This window comes from Ahaetulla prasina, chromosome 1, assembly GCF_028640845.1.
Source record: "Ahaetulla prasina isolate Xishuangbanna chromosome 1, ASM2864084v1, whole genome shotgun sequence".
In the NCBI taxonomy this organism is placed as follows: Eukaryota; Metazoa; Chordata; class Lepidosauria; order Squamata; family Colubridae; genus Ahaetulla; species Ahaetulla prasina.
The window spans coordinates 300,041,613-300,059,450 of NC_080539.1; the positions used below are offsets into that span (position 1 = coordinate 300,041,613).

At 41.6% G+C, this 17,838-nt stretch overlaps 1 protein-coding gene across 1 annotated transcript in view; it reads left to right on the forward strand.

The window, feature by feature from the left end:
* Positions 1-14,837, forward strand: part of PLEKHD1 (pleckstrin homology and coiled-coil domain containing D1) — a 39,396-nt gene extending 24,559 nt beyond the window's left edge. The window contains exons 6-13 of the mRNA XM_058161912.1: positions 194-246; positions 3,300-3,394; positions 5,058-5,151; positions 6,516-6,694; positions 7,427-7,559; positions 8,309-8,453; positions 13,525-13,674; positions 14,311-14,837. Of these exons, the coding sequence (XP_058017895.1) occupies positions 194-246; positions 3,300-3,394; positions 5,058-5,151; positions 6,516-6,694; positions 7,427-7,559; positions 8,309-8,453; positions 13,525-13,674; positions 14,311-14,465 (1,004 nt within the window). The 3' untranslated portion in view covers positions 14,466-14,837. The remainder of the gene's footprint in view (positions 1-193; positions 247-3,299; positions 3,395-5,057; positions 5,152-6,515; positions 6,695-7,426; positions 7,560-8,308; positions 8,454-13,524; positions 13,675-14,310) is intronic.
* Positions 14,838-17,838: the final 3,001 nt, after the last annotated feature.

A 17,838-nucleotide genomic window follows, 5' to 3' on the forward strand; every position in this document is an offset into this window, starting at 1 on the left:
ATTCTTTGCTGTCACTTTTTATGGATGCAACCATAAACAAGTTTACTGAAGCTACCTCATAAGGTTCAAATCAGAACATTATCCTGTAAAAGAACCAAAGCTGCATTTTTCAAGATCCATGTAATCTGTGTCTGATAATTTTCAATTATCCCTTCCATGTTGATTGCTTTCATTGGTCATTGTCTATTTGCAGATAAACTGATGGAAGAAACAGAGGAGCTATGTCTACAGAGAGAACAGAGAGAGGTTTTTTTTTCTCATTTTAATTGCTTAACTTACATACTGAAATATCTATCATCTGTCTCAATAGTTCCACTGAAGTACAGTGTAGTTGGCCTCTGCTTGCTTTTTCCCCTGTCTAAAGTTTACTGCAGACTTTAGATATCCTTCTCTCAACCTTTTGTCCTCCAAATTTGTTGGACTATAATTCCCATTGCCCATTAATATGCTGGCTGGGCATCATGGGCTTTTCATTAGACTCTTTGCCAATCACAGGATTGGTCCGTCAGCTTGAAATAACCTGATGTCTCTATTTGTAAGACTAGGGCTTCTTTCTCATATTGAACGAATTTGGAGTCGCATTGTCATTTTAATGTTGCCTTTGTTTCACCCGGGGATATTGACTCCCTGTCTTGGTTTGGTTTCTGCAAATAGAATAAAATATTTTAGTTAAATTTTAATCGGTTTTTAATCAGTTTTTACCGTTTTAGTGATTTGGCTATTATAATATTTAGTTTTAATTGGGTTTTATATTGCTTATTTATTATACTGTTTTATTTTAATATGCCTGTGAACCGCCCTGAGTCCTACGGGAGATGGTGCGGTATAAAAGTATGATTAATAAATAAATAAATAAATAAACAGGTTACTATTGTAAAGGTATGAGCCTGATAATGCTTAACAGTCAGAATGGAGGGAGGGAGTTGGAAAAGAGTGCCAATTCTATGAAGAGCAACATTTCTAGTTCTTAATAAAAGCGACATCTGGGTGAATCCTTGAGGTTGAGACCTTGTGATAAAACAAAGGAATAATTCCTTTCCCACTCTCTGGCATATAATTTCAGCTCGCATTCAAAAGAGATTTGGAAATGTAGCTTTCTATTGCTCCATTGCCCTCCTCCTATGTTTCACATGTGGGGAGGGTGAAAGGGCAGTTCAAGCCTGCAGTATAGAAAATAAAGAAAGTGACCATGAGGGAGATATGTGGGAGAAAACATATTGCCTAGGCCAGGGGTCTGCAAACTTGGCTCTTTTAAGACTTGTGGACTTCAACTCCCAGAGTTCCTCAGCCAGCAAATCTTGCTGAGGAACTCTGGGAGTTGAAGTCCACAAGTCTTAAAAGAGCCACGTTTGTAGACCCCTGGCCTAGGCAAACAGTGCTGAATATTTTTTTAAGTTCAGAGAAATGAAATAACATTTGGAAGTGGTTCAGGCAGATGCCATCCTGGAGGAAGCATCTGCCTGTACAACACAATCAGACTTGTAAGATGCTGCTGTATTATGACCTAGACAATCTCAGTAAAAGTAGTTCCGGCCCTCATGTGGAGCTGATTTCCTGGTTTGGACTATCTTGTGGGGCCAACATGCAGAAAAGTTGAGTGGGGAAGTCTGAGTGCTAAGACATCTGGTGGGGGAAGATGTGGACATTCCCAATCCTTGAGGATCCTGCCATTCTACCCATGCTTTCCTGGAAGTAAATCCTATAATATCTCATAGATGTCTCTTCCTGAGGACAATTAAATGTATTGGAATAATTATTGGAATTATTGTTGCCTAATTTAGATAATAACCCAATTTTTATTTACAGTTCATAGCTGAGGCAGCTAAAATTGTCTTTTGCTGCTCCAATTTTTAAAGCAGCATTTTCCCAATTCTCTTGATACAGTTTGCCCAGAACACAAATTTGTTATTTTTAAACTTGAATTAAAAAAATAAACTCTCCTGTGAGATACTAGCCACATGCTGCATAGAAGTTGAATTTGAGGAAAAAAGGAAGCCACTAGGTTCTGTCAGCTGTTAGTTCTGTCACTATGTACAGTTAGCATTATCTAGGTCTATGCTATTTGTGCAGCTCTCTGGCTAAGATGGATCACACCACTAGCCTTTGGTCAGACAGGTATTTCTGGATGGTTAGTCACCAACATACCTTGTCACAGTTTGGGATGTCAGTCTAGCCCCTGTTGCAATTATGACAGCAGCTCTGGTAACCACTACTTTTTTCCTGCCTCCTCCATTTTCTCATCCTATGGGTCTTTTTCAGTAGCCTAATCACCTAAACAGGTTACTAATTCAAATAGTGGGTACCATTGGGTCTATTGCAATGCTTTTGCTGCTTATGCAGACAAGGAATTTCATGTGCTTGTACTTTTGACTGCTTTTATTAGTTGGGAGGACGCCAGCCATGAGATCAGAACTGTGCTTCTTGGTCTACCCCTGCCATCACTGCCATTGTCTTGTATACTGTTCAAAGAGGACACAACTTGCTTGCAGTTGTTGGCTATTTCACCCCATGCTCTCCTCCATCCCTGTGGCCTGTCAGCAGCCTAGTTTTGAAAGTGACTTCAGTATTCATTCGGAGCATCTAAGCCACATTCAGAGATAGCCCAGATCACAGATGTGGAGGCGATGTTGCTTTGGGCAGGAGCATTGGTAGCGCTCCCTCATGCTTTACTCCATGTACCTCTCCATGCCCACTACCTGTTAGTTAGTCACCCTGAAACAAAGGAAATCCACCAAGTGGTTAACAGTGGAACCCAGGAAATGGTTGGTAGGTGAAGGCAATCCTGGAATGGGAGGACAGTCTGTTCCTTGAAGCCCAAGGCAGCCACTGTTTTGAAACAGCAGTTTCCTCACTGAGGATCAAAGAGCTACAATGTAAGGTTGACCACAGACTATACTCCTAGTGATTATGACGTGTGATAGGGAGTTATGTCATCCCAATGCTGAGAGTGTGCTTTTACCTGTCTACTTTCTTAGCATACTTTTCCTCTTAAGACTGAAAAATGTTAGTTGTGGCTGCACAACTTTAAAATAGATGCTGTCTTTCCTGCCCCATCATTTTAAAAAATGCTTTCCAAAGCACTCTGTTTTAGAAAAGTTCCCAATGTTTGTTCAAGAAGCAACCTTTGAGGGGGGAAAGTGCATATGCAGCAGACAAACAAATCTTAGTTTGTGTTGATTACTAGTGTCAACATTTACTGTAAGTTGTACTTGTTACATAGCTGTGTTAATGTTCAAACTTTAACTAGAAAGCGAACTCTGCAGTCATTTGAATTCTGCATTTATTGTCTTTTTCTTAAGGCCCTGGAGCATCTCAATCAAGTATTGGAGGCAGAAAAGCAGCAGTTTGAAGAAGTAGTACAAGATCTTCGAGGGGAGCAGGAGCAGATTAAACGGTAATGCCTCTCAGCCGTCAAGAGAACCAAATAATAGCTGGCATGAATGGTAATTTTTAAATATGGCTCACAGCCTGGTTAGCATTATCTGTACAACTTGAGCTGTGAGTTGGCTGAGAGAAATAGTTTCCATATTTTGCACAAAATTACAATTTTGAAGGAGTGCCAACTTCAGGAGAAATCGGTTCTTTTGGGACACTTTCACACTATCAACATGTCAACCTCCCTCCCTCATTTCAGACAAGCATTTAAAACTCAATCTCAATCATCTTTAATTCTTCTCACCTCAAAACATCCTGAGCCAATGAGAGTTTAAACTTTACCCTCTTTTACTCCAGCTGTCTAATTGGAGGTAGTGGGTCACACATTGCTGCTGCAGTCACTGGACTGGGTAAGTTTTAAACAATGCAGAAATAGGATGGTGAACCTCTGTGGAGGAAGGAGTGTAGAAATGACTTTCCTGAGCTTAAATGCAGGAGATGGAAAGACATGAGAATTTCTGCCAGTGGAAAAATGCAGGAATATAAGACAGTATATCCATATATTGTGAATGCGGTACTTCCACTTAAAGAGAAACGCATACCTTCTTCTTCAGATAAGACAGAAAGCAAAGGACAGAAAGTACTAGACATTTGTTTTTTCCACTTTCTTCTAAATGCCACACTGCATCTATCCCTTATCTTAAACTACCCTACTTTTAAGATATAGCAGCAAAAAATACATGTTGGTGCTTGCTGATACTATCATGAAATCAGGTCACTTGTAATGAAAAAAAAAAGCTATGTCCTTATAAGAGTTCTTAGATTTTCAGTAGCTAACTTTTTTCTTATGTATTATCTGTTATATTGTGTATTAAACATCATGTTGGCAATGGTATATGACCTGACCCATGTCAGGGGGAAAAAAAGATACACAACTTGCAATTCTAGGATTGGATGTATCTCTTTGATTTCATTTTTTTCACCATCTGGACTTCTCTAAAACTGTGATGCCAACATTTGGGGATGTGATTTCCTGCCATTTTTGAATTAGGAAACATGTTAAAACTGTAGCATTGGCTTTAAAATAGATTGGAGTCCATTTTTAAAAAATAAAGCACTTAAGGATACCCTCAATATTCTAAAAAATAAAAAAATAAAATTTCCTTCATTCTGTCTCCACTATGCCTATTGTGTTTTTGAATGTCTCCTCTTTGAAAACTTACATGATTAAAAGGATGCCCATCCTCAGTCTTGCATTATGACACAGAATTGAAAAATATGCTTCAATAGCCTTTGCATAAGGGTGGCTCAAGAGCTAGGATGTTGAGCTTGTTGATCGAAAGGTTGGCAGCTCGGAGGTTCGAATCCCTAGTGCTGCCGTGTAACGGGGTGAGCTCCCGTTTCTTGTCCCAGCTTCTGCCAACCTAGCAGCTTCGAAAGTACATAAAAATGCAAGTAGAAAAAATAGGGACCACCTTGGTGGGAAGGTAACAACGTTCCGTGCGCCTTTGGCGTTGAGTCATGCCGGCCACATGACCACGGAGACGTCTTCGGACAGCGCTGGCTCTTCGGCTTTGAAACGGAGATGAGCACCGCCCCCTAGAGTCGGCAACGACTAGCACATATGTGCAAGGGGAACTTTTACCTTTACCTTTTTTAGCTTTTGCATGGTTATTTCACAGAGAGCTGGAAATGACTGCCCAGTCCCTCAAAGGAGTAGAAGAAGAAAAGAAAGGACTACAAACTCTGACAGAAGCATTACAGAAGACATTGGAAGTAGGTGCTTGATTTTTCTCCTGATGGCAGCCTTCAATGATTATTAAATGGCCTCTTTAGAAATAACTAAATAATTGAAATTACAAATAAAAGCTGCAAAGAAACGTTGGGGTTCCAAACAAAAGCTTCTTCAGCAGTTAACCATGCCCTCTTCCGTTCCATCTCTACATCCCAAATGAGAATGCAATATTCTAGATCCACTTAGCATCCTTGTCAGTCTCAGGTGATCTCACCCTTTTAGGCAGATGTCTTTTTAACCCTTCCTTCCCTCCTTCCTTCCTTCCTTCCTTCCTTCCTCCCTCCCTCCCTCCCTCCCTCCCATCTTGTCACATTTCTGTACTCTTATGCTTTTCCCCAGCCTACTCTTGCATGAATGGTGCCCCTTTGACTACATAGTCATTGGCACTTAAAGAAGTAGTTTGTACAGTAGGAGCTCCTACCTTCCAGAAATATTGAGCTTATTCAGTGAAACAGGCATCTTGAGATTTTGTCTCACATTTGCTTTTTATACGTTCAGTGCCTCAGTGTTTTTTGGTTTCTAAGCTACAGAAAAAGATAAAGAAAGGATGCAGCTCATTAATACAAAAGCTCCATTCCTCTTCTTAATGGCAAATGAACCATCTCAAAGCTAAGCTGACAGTTAGTTAAATGAGGAAGTTGCCTGCAGTTGCTGTCTGGAGATGTTCCGCTGCTGCTGATTAGAGATTTCATTGTCAGTGTTGTTTTACTATCAGGGATATAGATCTTTGGAGATATTTTTGCTTGAAGTATGAAGATCATTTGGCTTACTTTAGCAGCTGAGCTGCCCCTAGCTTTTCACTTCAGGTTATCACAAATATTAAGCCAAGCCTGCCCAGTCACTTTCCTCTGTTCCTATGTATGCCTGAAGGAATGTAAGATGTCGCCTTTATTTTTGTTCTGTCTGGTACTCTATGTGAAACGATCCTTTGAAGGGTTCTCTTGGGAGTAGGAACACCAGCTTTCTTCCGTTTTGCAGATTTTTCTCAGAAATGTATCACTTTTTTCCCGCATTCATGAACGTGATAGGCTTTATTTTAATCTCACAATTGGCATCTGTTGTTGGTGTAGCATCTGTGCATTTAATTTTGCATGACAGGTAGAGAAGTCCCTATTTGATACCAATATGAATGTATTACTCTAATAAAAAATTAATCTGCTAGATTTCTCTTTGATAAATTTTGTATTAAAGCACAGACACCTTGCTAGGTTGCCAATGACAAGCATCCTTTTGATCCTACAACTCTAATGTTGTGGAAGTTGCCTTTTTCATCTAAAGCCCGTCATGGGAAGGGGGAAAGAAAGAAGCCCTGATCACTGCTTAACTTGACTGTATTGGCTGTCAGGAACTCTCTCTGGAAAAACAAAGCATGCTGGAGAGGCTGGAAGAAGATGGAAGTCATTTGCAGCCCCAGAAGAGCCCTTCCGAGCAAACTAGTGCTTCTGGGGACCTGAAAAACAGCCTCCATCAGATTGAGGAGAAAATGCATCAGCTGCTGAAGGAGAAACTCTTAGCAGAGAAAAGGTGAGATGGGGAGAGACCGGTGGTGAAAACCAAATTATTTTACTACCGGTGCTGTGGGCGTGGCTTGGTGGGCGTGGCTGGTGGGTGTGGCAGGGGAAGGATACTGCAAAACCCGCACTCCCTGCCCACTCCTGGGGGAAGGATACTGCAAAATCTCCATTCCCACCCCACTCTGGAACCAGCCAATTAGAATAGAATAGAATAGAATAGAATAGAATAGAATAGAATAGAATAGAATTTTTATTGGCCAAGTGTGATTGGACACACAAGGAATTTGTCTTGGTGCATATGCTCTCAGTGTACATAAAAGAAAAGATACGTTCATCAAGGTACAAAATTTCTGCTACCGGTTCTCCGAACTGCTCAAAATTTCTGCTACCAGTTCTTCAGAACCTGCTGGATTTCACCCCTGGGAGAGACTTCCAAAATAATATTACAACCTGGGGAGTTGACTTTTCACATTGAGAGAGTCAGTAGAATCCATAGTCCTGGCTCATTTCTTCCTCTGGCCCATCAGCTGTTCTTATGGTTGTTTTAATGTCATTATTCTTTTTATTTTTTTACAAAAAATAGGAACAGCAAGTGAAATTTGCTTGAGGACTCTATTGTTCCCCATTGGAGTAGAAAGTCAACTTGGGTGTTGCAGGCTGGCACTCCCACAAATTAAAGACAGGAAGGAGAGAAATGAGATGAGAGTATCACTGAACGTTTTTTCCTCTGCCTGCTTCATAGAATGAAGGAGAATGAAGAACGTTCCCGAGCTCTGGAAGAAGAAAGGGAGTTCTATTCCTCCCAGTCACAAGCCCTACAGAATTCCCTATCTGAGCTGGCAGCCGAGAAGCAGAAGACTGAGAGAGACCTCAAGGTATGGTAGTACAGTTTCTATTATGGTAGAGGTGGTTCTTAGGCCTCATTATGGCTTCATTAATGAATTTCAGTCTCCTGTCATGTAGTGTCTACATGAAACAGACTTAAGGGAGATGAACAGTGACCCTACTCTACCGTTAAGCAAATTTTTTATAAAAAAGGAGAAGACCCTGAATTTGTCCACATGAAAGACCTGGTCTTATTAGTTCATCCTTTCACTGAGCTCTGTCTCACTGAAACAATTTTTGGTTTGTCCTTCTAGACCAGGGGTGTCAAACTCAAGGCCCACAGGCCGGATCTGGCCCAGAAGGTGCTTAGATCTTGCCCATGGCGCTACCCTGGAAATAGTGAAGGACGGGCCCACGGTGCCTCTGGCAGTGAAAACGGAGCTCGTGAAGCTGTGTGCGGCCCTCATGGGCTCCGTTTTCGCTGGCAAAATGCCAGCAAAACAAACTACTAGCAAAAGTGGCATTTGATCACACGAGTGATGTTGAGCTGGCCACGCCCACTCTGGCTACGCCTACCCCAACCCCCCTCCCTCCCTGAGGTCAAACACAACCCTTACTTGCCCTTCTTTTACTGCTGAATGACACAAAATAAAATAACTTCAAGAGAAGGGAACTAGAGTTACCCCCAGGCAGTGTACCAATTGTTTAAAAAAACACATCTGTTGCTTCTGTTTGCAATTTGCTGTTGTATTTCTTTTCTGGATTTTTGGGGGGACTGCCTCCTTTCCTTCTGGCTCAGGCAGAAGTGAAGGTGCGTATGGACCTGGAGAAACGCCTGCAGGAGGCTGAGGAGGCCCTGCAGAGCCTTGAACAAGGCTTAAACTGCAAGCATCGCAACAAAGAGAAGGAGGAAAAAATGAAAGCTGACGTCAGCAACCTGAAAAGTAAGTGGACCTTCCCCATTGCTGCTAAGTAGCCTCTACAATAAAACTACCACACCTTGCAGATGCCTCCAGCTGGAAGCATTAGCCAGTGAATCCTTGCATAACTGTGTGTTGTGAATCTGCTTAACAGTCCTCAGTACTGCAGGAGTGTTGCAGTAGCACTTTTGGCTGTCTAAAAATATACGTTAACGAAGTCTAGGAGGAAAAACAAATCATCATGGGTGAACGTCCTGAAGGAGGATCAAATTTTAAAAAGCATGAAATGTATCTTTGTAGTTCATCTCCCTGCTTTTTTTGAAAATGCAACCTCAGCAGGTGATAGCTGGGTTGAGAAGCTCAGCAAACAGTACTTAAATCAGAGACCACAAGGGAATCCCACAGATATAGCCTAGACCAGTGATTCTCAGTCTCAGCAGCTTTACGATGTGTGGACTTCAACTTCCAGAATCCCTTCCCTGAGCATGTTGGCTGAAGAATTCTGGGAGCTGAAGTCCACATACTGAACGTTCAACGTTTCTGAGGTTAGACTAACCCATAGTTCATTCCACAAGAAAACATTGCTCCTAAGGAAACTATATAAAGGAGTCCATAATTTCGCCAGCAGTGAAATTGAAGGAGGACTTTACCTTTTCAAAAACCAAGCAGAAGCTGCCAGCCACATGGGCTAATTTGTGTGATTAGAATTGAAGAGGGCAGGAATGGAAAATTCAATTTTCTATTGGAGCCAAGACAGTGGTGGGATTCAGTTGCAACAATTGAGCCTCTGGTGGCTCCATAGACTAATGCAGTCTGTTATTAACAGCAGCTGCTTGCAATTACTGCAGGTTCAAGTCCCACCAGGCCCAAGGTTGACTCAGCCTTCCATCCTTTATAAGGTAGGTAAAATGAGGACCCAGATTGTTGGGGGCAATAAAAGTTGACTTTGTATATAATATACAAATGGATGAAGACTATTGCTTAACATAGTGTAAGCCGCCCTGAGTCTTCGGAGAAGGGCGGGATATAAATTCAAATTAAAAAAAAATACAAGAGCACACAATAGATTTAAGCTTAATGTTAACCGCTCCAATCTTGATTGCAGAAAATACAACTTCAGTAACAAAGTTGTTAATGCTTGGAATACACTACCTGACTCTGTGGTCTCTTCCCAAAATCCCCAAAGCTTCAACCAAAAACTGTCTACTATTGACCTCACCCCATTCCTAAGAGGTGCTTACCGTTCCTGTCCTATTGTTTCCTTTTGTTATATCCAATTAATATAGTTATTATTTTATTTTATTTATTTATTTATTTATTTATTTATTTATTTATTTATTTATTTATTTATTTATTTTATTAGATTTTTATACCGCCCTTCTCCCGAAGGACTCAGGGCGGTGTACAGCCAAATATTAAAAAACCCACAATATACACATTAAAAACAAAACTAAAACAAGCATATTACAAATGGCCGAAATTTAAAACAATTTAAGATCATAAAATTATAAATAGCCCCAATTAAAAATTTAATAAAACTTTTAAGACTTTTAAGCCAGTCCCGCTTGAATAAATAGGTGCGTTTTCAGCTCACGGCGAAAAGTCCGAAGATCAGGCACTTGACGTAAACCAGGGGGAAGTTCGTTCCAAAGCGTAGGAGCTCCAACAGAGAAGGCCCTACTCCTGGGGCCAGCCAGCTGACATTGTTTGGCGGACGGCACCCTGAGAAGGCCCTCTCTGTGTGAGCGTACGGGTCAGTGGGAGACATAAGGTAACAGCAGGCGGTCCCGTAAGTACCCGGGCCCTAAGCCATGGAGCACTTTAAAGGTGGTAACCAAAATCTTAAAGCCCACCTGAAAGACCACAGGAAGCCAGTGCAGACTGCTCAGGATTGGTGTTACTCCAATTACTCCAATGAGATTATAAACTCATACTCATATATATGCTTATATATTGTATAGTTATTTCATGCTTATGCTTATATATACTGTGTGACAAAATAAAATAAAAATAAAAATAAATCCAGCCGGTTCTTTCCCGATCACGTGAACTGGAAGTGGTGGCAGCGAGAGGCTCTGCCCACCCACCCAGATGTCATCATAGATGCTCTGCATATGCGCAGAAGGTTCTGTGCATGCACAGAAGTGCCCCACGCGTGACCGAAGCAAGCACGCACACACACACGCTCACAGTTCTGAACTGGTAGCAAAGATAAGTGGAACCACTACTGATAGATTGTCTTCAGTTCAACCTGCCCCCATCTTGGTCCTTTGGGTTTTCAGTGGTGCACTCATTAGTTACAGAAGAACCAGGATAGGAACAGATCATCATGGGTGAACGTCCTGAAGGAGGATCAAATTTTAAAAAGCATGAAATGTATCTTTGTAGTTCATCTCCCTGCTTTTTTTGAAAATGCAACCTCAGCAGGTGATAGCTGGGTTGAGAAGCTCAGCAAACAGTACTTAAATCAGAGACCACAAGGGAATCCCACAGATATAGCCTAGACCAGTGATTCTCAGTCTCAGCAGCTTTACGATGTGTGGACTTCAACTTCCAGAATCCCTTCCCTGAGCATGTTGGCTGAAGAATTCTGGGAGCTGAAGTCCACATACTGAACGTTCAACGTTTCTGAGGTTAGACTAACCCATAGTTCATTCCACAAGAAAACATTGCTCCTAAGGAAACTATATAAAGGAGTCCATAATTTCGCCAGCAGTGAAATTGAAGGAGGACTTTACCTTTTCAAAAACCAAGCAGAAGCTGCCAGCCACATGGGCTAATTTGTGTGATTAGAATTGAAGAGGGCAGGAATGGAAAATTCAATTTTCTATTGGAGCCAAGACAGTGGTGGGATTCAGTTGCAACAATTGAGCCTCTGGTGGCTCCATAGACTAATGCAGTCTGTTATTAACAGCAGCTGCTTGCAATTACTGCAGGTTCAAGTCCCACCAGGCCCAAGGTTGACTCAGCCTTCCATCCTTTATAAGGTAGGTAAAATGAGGACCCAGATTGTTGGGGGCAATAAAAGTTGACTTTGTATATAATATACAAATGGATGAAGACTATTGCTTAACATAGTGTAAGCCGCCCTGAGTCTTCGGAGAAGGGCGGGATATAAATTCAAATTAAAAAAAAATACAAGAGCACACAATAGATTTAAGCTTAATGTTAACCGCTCCAATCTTGATTGCAGAAAATACAACTTCAGTAACAAAGTTGTTAATGCTTGGAATACACTACCTGACTCTGTGGTCTCTTCCCAAAATCCCCAAAGCTTCAACCAAAAACTGTCTACTATTGACCTCACCCCATTCCTAAGAGGTGCCTACTGTTCCTGTCCTGTTGTTTCTTTTCATTATATCCAATTAATATAGTTATTATTTTATTTTATTTATTTATTTATTTATTTATTTATTTATTTATTTATTTATTTATTTATTTATTTATTTTATTAGATTTTTATACCGCCCTTCTCCCGAAGGACTCAGGGCGGTGTACAGCCAAATATTAAAAAACCCACAATATACACATTAAAACAAAACTAAAACAAGCATATTACAAATGGCCGAAATTTAAAACAATTTAAGATCATAAAATTATAAATAGCCCCAATTAAAAATTTAATAAAACTTTTAAGACTTTTAAGCCAGTCCCGCTTGAATAAATAGGTGCGTTTTCAGCTCACGGCGAAAAGTCCGAAGATCAGGCACTTGACGTAAACCAGGGGGAAGTTCGTTCCAAAGCGTAGGAGCTCCAACAGAGAAGGCCCTACTCCTGGGGCCAGCCAGCTGACATTGTTTGGCGGACGGCACCCTGAGAAGGCCCTCTCTGTGTGAGCGTACGGGTCAGTGGGAGACATAAGGTAACAGCAGGCGGTCCCGTAAGTACCCGGGCCCTAAGCCATGGAGCACTTTAAAGGTGGTAACCAAAATCTTAAAGCCCACCTGAAAGACCACAGGAAGCCAGTGCAGACTGCTCAGGATTGGTGTTACTCCAATTACTCCAATGAGATTATAAACTCATACTCATATATATGCTTATATATTGTATAGTTATTTCATGCTTATGCTTATATATACTGTGTGACAAAATAAATAAAATAAAAAATAAATTCAGCCGGTTCTTTCCCGATCACGTGAACTGGAAGTGGTGGCAGCGAGAGGCTCTGCCCACCCACCCAGATGTCATCATAGATGCTCTGCATATGCGCAGAAGGTTCTGTGCATGCACAGAAGTGCCCCACGCGTGACCGAAGCAAGCACGCACACACACACACGCTCACAGTTCTGAACTGGTAGCAAAGATAAGTGGAACCACTACTGATAGATTGTCTTCAGTTCAACCTGCCCCCATCTTGGTCCTTTGGGTTTTCAGTGGTGCACTCATTAGTTACAGAAGAACCAGGATAGGAACAGATCATCCTGGAGAAAAATCTGTCTATATGCTTGGTAAGAGCTGATATCAACTTGATGGCACATAATAATTCAAAATCAGTTGAGCTTTAAATGCTCCCCCATCACTACCCAAATTATCCTGAGAGTAAAATAAGCACAAGATTAGAATAAAACTAAAATAGCTTATTTTTTTGCTATGTGGATCATATCCCAGAAACCTCATAAGAGGCAGTTAACAAGCAGTAGGCAAGCTTTAGATCAGAAAAGCTTTCAAAAATGCTTCATTTATCCCTCCCCCTCCCCCAGCATTTGTTGTCAGCATGATATTTAAACAAATAAAATAACATAGAATATAAAGCTGTGACAACAGTTAATAATTTTGCCTTAAATTGTCTCAAAAAGAATCATGTTTTATAAAAATATTTTTCGGATAGTCAAATTAAAAAGCAAAATATGGAAATGTCAGAATTGAAATTTTAAGACATAAGCTAATTTCTATATCTTCATCTTCAAGATATTGTATGGACCATTCACAACTCCATGTCCTTTGAATAAGGTGGTCTTGAAATCCCATAATCCTCCTGTCAATATGGTCATTTATTATAACTCTAGAAAGTCTTAGAAGCATGGAGTGCTAGGTTGAGGAACAATGGTCTACGGCTACGATTTATTCCATTTCCTCTGTCTGTGGTCATCTGTAGAATTCTTTGAAGAATGTATCCGGAATGCTGAATTAGAAGCCAAGATGCCAGTAATTATGAAAAATTCTGTGTACCTTCACAAGGCTGCCACTCGCAGGATAAAAAGCTGCCGATTTCGTCGTAGGAGATGCAGCAATTCATGGAATAGTTGTAAGTATTACTTGTCCCCATTCTTTTATAGTTTATAGATAATCCAGGGTTTGTGATTTTTTTTTTTAATCTTGTAAAAAGGACATAATTGTAGCCTATTTGGTTCACCTTTGATTCTACAATGATAACCTTGAGGTAGGAAAAAGGCACTCATTGATTGACAAGTTTCTCCACATTAATTAAAGTTCTAAATTTATGCTGTACTTTATTGGTTTAATATGAAGCTGATCTCTGGAGGCAAAATCAATCCCATATATGGCTACAATTTGCAAGGCTGCTAGAAATTCTGAGTTATAATTCAACACATGTAGAGGATATCTAATTGCAAAAGGCCACTTGGCATGTTGCAATAGCTCCGTTATGTATATTAATCAGTGTTTTGTTGACTGCCATCTTTTTTCCTCTTTGATTGGCACCTACTTGCTTAAACTGCTTGATAACCCCAATTTCACCCCTTGTTCCCACAGTACAGGCCTGATTTTCACAGACCTACCTCACTGTTTTCCATGGTGCAAAATGTCCATCAACCACAAAACATAAATAAGATGAATGCATCTTTATGCCACAAGTCTTTGCCATTGTAAGGATTACAAGTAGGTAAAGTTTTTTAGTGTTGTATACCATTCTTGTTTTCAGTGCGGCAATCACAATCATTCATGTACTCAGAAGCAGAAAACATAGAAGAGCTGAAGCAGGCTGCCAAGAGGCTAAGCCAGGACCATCATTTCCGGGAAACCATCTATCAAATCATGGAGTCGCATCAGGATTCTTCCTTGGTCAACAAAAAGTGAACATCGGCCATCCAATTGTCAGGGGAGTTCTAGGCTCAGCTTGTCATTTCATTCAGCAAAAGCCAAATTGATTTGTCTAGACGCAGAAGTATGATAGCAGTGGGATTTCACGAGGAAGTGAATGGAACACTTTTCATGGTAGAGCTTCCTGGTTGGACCATTATTCTCAATCAGAAGGTTCCATGTAGCTTGCTGTAACTCCTTGGCTGTCCATTCCTGTCATATTAATTGACTTTGCTTTCCTCTCAATTTCCTTTACCAAGATCCATGTTTTTAGAAAATGTTCAGCCAGTCCTTTAATACCAAGGAGAAATACATACAGTATATGAAACAGGTACATCAGGTGATGAGCCTAAAAAGTAAACCATCTATAAAGGGAAAATTACTACAACTTACTTTTTTCAGATTTCTCATTGGAGGCCAATGATGGTTAAAATTCACTTTGCTTTATGTGCAGACAGTTCTCCAAACACTCAAAAAGCTGATTACTGGACAGTTTTCTATATTCACTGTAGTTTGGTGGCTAAATGACCATGCTTCTAACATGTTATGCTATGCTCCCCATTTCCTCTGTGTAGAAGGAAATTTCTAGGGCTGAAAATTGTCTGATGAGAATTAATGACTTATGTCTTTACGGTATCTATTGGCAAATATAATGCCTATCACAAGTAGAGAAAATCTCATATTTGCTTTTGAGGACCTCTCGTCTGATGCTTGCATAGCACTTGCTACAATCTGGCAGCTGGCAATTCCAGGAAATCACCTTTATTTCTGATCCTTCCCTTCACCTGGAGGGAACATGTCTACTTCTGGCTTGTTTAGATGCTTGTGAACCCCTTGCTCCTCTGACATGTTTCATACAGTGGTGGGATTCAGCCAGTTCGCACCACTTCGGGAGAACTGGTTGTTAACTTTCTGAGCAGTATGACAAACTGGTTGTTAGAAGAAATCATTAGGGCAGAGAACCGGTTGTTAAATTACTTGAATCCCACCACTGGTTTCATAGCATAACCTATAAGGACCATCCTAGATATTTCTTGGGAAGTTGAGTAGCAAGAGCAATGTCAACAAAAGATGCAGTGGGGTAACGGAGATTCTGAAGTGATTTGATCTAGGAATGGAGAGTGGAGTGGAAAACAGAGCAGAACGGGAGAAAAGGAGGTTAATAATATCCCCATTTCCACATAGCTAGTTATGCTACTTCCAAATAAGAAAATCATCTATTGATCTGTTGGCAGACAGACATTTGAAGAAGAGAAAAAAAACCCAGGTCTGTCCCAATTAAATGGGAAACAACCATTTTCTGCTGGTATCCCAGTTTCTTTTGTCAATAACAACCCCCCAACTGTTAGCGTTTAAAATAACTCTAGGCGCCTGACTAGGATCAGAATCATCATGGGCAGATGAAGAAACAGCTTATTTCCTCATCCACCCCCAAATTCTTTTTCTGTATCTAAGCCACAGATGCTGTGAATCTGGGAGGGCTGAAAAGAAAAATCCATACAAAGGTATATATAAATAAGTCTGCTAGGCTGCTGTAGATTTCTATCTCGGTATTTATTTATTTATTTATTTATTTATTTTATTTTATTTTTTTGCATTTATATCCCGCCCTTCTCCGAAGACTCAGGGCGGCTTACACTATGTCAAGCAATAGTCTTCATCCATTTGTGTATTATATACAAAGTCAACTTATTGCCCCCAACAATCTGGGTCCTCATTTTACCTACCTTATAAAGGATGGAAGGCTGAGTCAACCTTGGGCCTGGTGGGACTTGAACCTGCAGTAATTGCAAGCAGCTGCTGTTAATAACAGACTGCATTAGTCTGTTGAGCCACCAGAGGTATCCCTCTCTTTGCAAATGCCAAAATGGAGATTAATCTTCAATTAATCCTTTACTGTATTTTATTCCAGGATCATCTGTCAAAAGTTGCTCTGGTTAAAATGAAGTACCGTTGTGCACTTTAGAACAGGGGTCTCCAACTTTGGCAACTTTAAGCCTGGTGGGCTTCAACTCCCAGGATTCTGGGAGTTGAAGTCCACCAGGCTTAAAGTTGCCAAGGTTGGAGACCCCCTCCTTTAGAATGTTTAGAATATGATCCATAACTGGAAACGACAGATTACTAAACCTTTAACTGATCTGTTCAAATGTATTTATTTTATTTTATTTATTATTTAAATTTGTATACCGCCCTTCTCCCGAAGGACTCAGGGCGGTTCACAGCCAGGTAAAAAAATACACAATACACTATAAATACGATTAAAATACAGTTAAAAAACTTATTAAATTGGCCACAATTAAAATTTAAAGAATAAAAACCCATTAAAAACCCATAGACTTAAAAAACTAACCCAGTCCAGCGCAGATGAATAAGTGAGTTTTAAGCTCGCGGCGAAAGGTTCGGAGGTCCGGAAGTTGACGGAGTCCTGGGGGGAGTTCGTTCCAGAGGGCGGGAGCCCCCACAGAGAAGGCCCTTCCCCTGGGCGTTGCCAGATGACACTGTCGCGCCGACGGCACCCTGAGGAGTCCCTCTCTGTGAGAGCGCACGGGTCGGTGAGAGGTATTCGGTAGCAGTAGGCGGTCCCGTAAATAACCCGGCCCTATGCCATGGAGCGCTTTAAAGACGTTCACCAACACCTTGAAGCGCACCCGGAAGGCCACAGGTAGCCAGTGCAGCCTGCGCAGGATAGGTGTCACTCGGGAGCCACGAGGGGCTCCCTCTATCACCCGCGCAGCTGCATTCTGGACTAACTGTAGCCTCCGGATGCCCCTCAAGGGGAGCCCCATGTAGAGAGCATTGCAATAGTCCAGACGAGACGTCACAAGGGCGTGAGTGACTGTGCACAAGGCATCCCGGTCTAGAAAGGGGCGCAACTGGCGCACCAGGCGAACCTGGTGGAAAGCTCTCCTGGAGACGGCCGTCAAGTGGTCTTCAAAAGACAGCCGTTCATCCAGGAGAACGCCCAAGTTGCGTACCCTCTCCATCGGGGCCAATGACTCGCTCCTGACAGTCAGCCGCGGACTCAGCTGACTGTACCGGGATGCCGGCATCCACAGCCACTCCGTCTTGGAGGGATTGAGCTTGAGCCTGTTTCTCCCCATCCAGACCCGTACGGCTTCCAAACACCGGGACAGCACTGATAGCTTCATTGGGGTGGCCCGTGTGAAAAGTACAGCTGGGTGTCATCAGCGTACAGCTGGTACCTCACACGAAGCCACTGATGATCTCACCCAGCGGCTTCATATAGATGTTGAACAGAAGGGCGAGAGAATCGACCCTGCGGCACCCACAAGTGAGGCGCCGCGGGTCGACCTCTGCCCCCGTCAACACTGTCTGCGGCCGGTCGGAGAGATAGGAGGAGAACCACCGA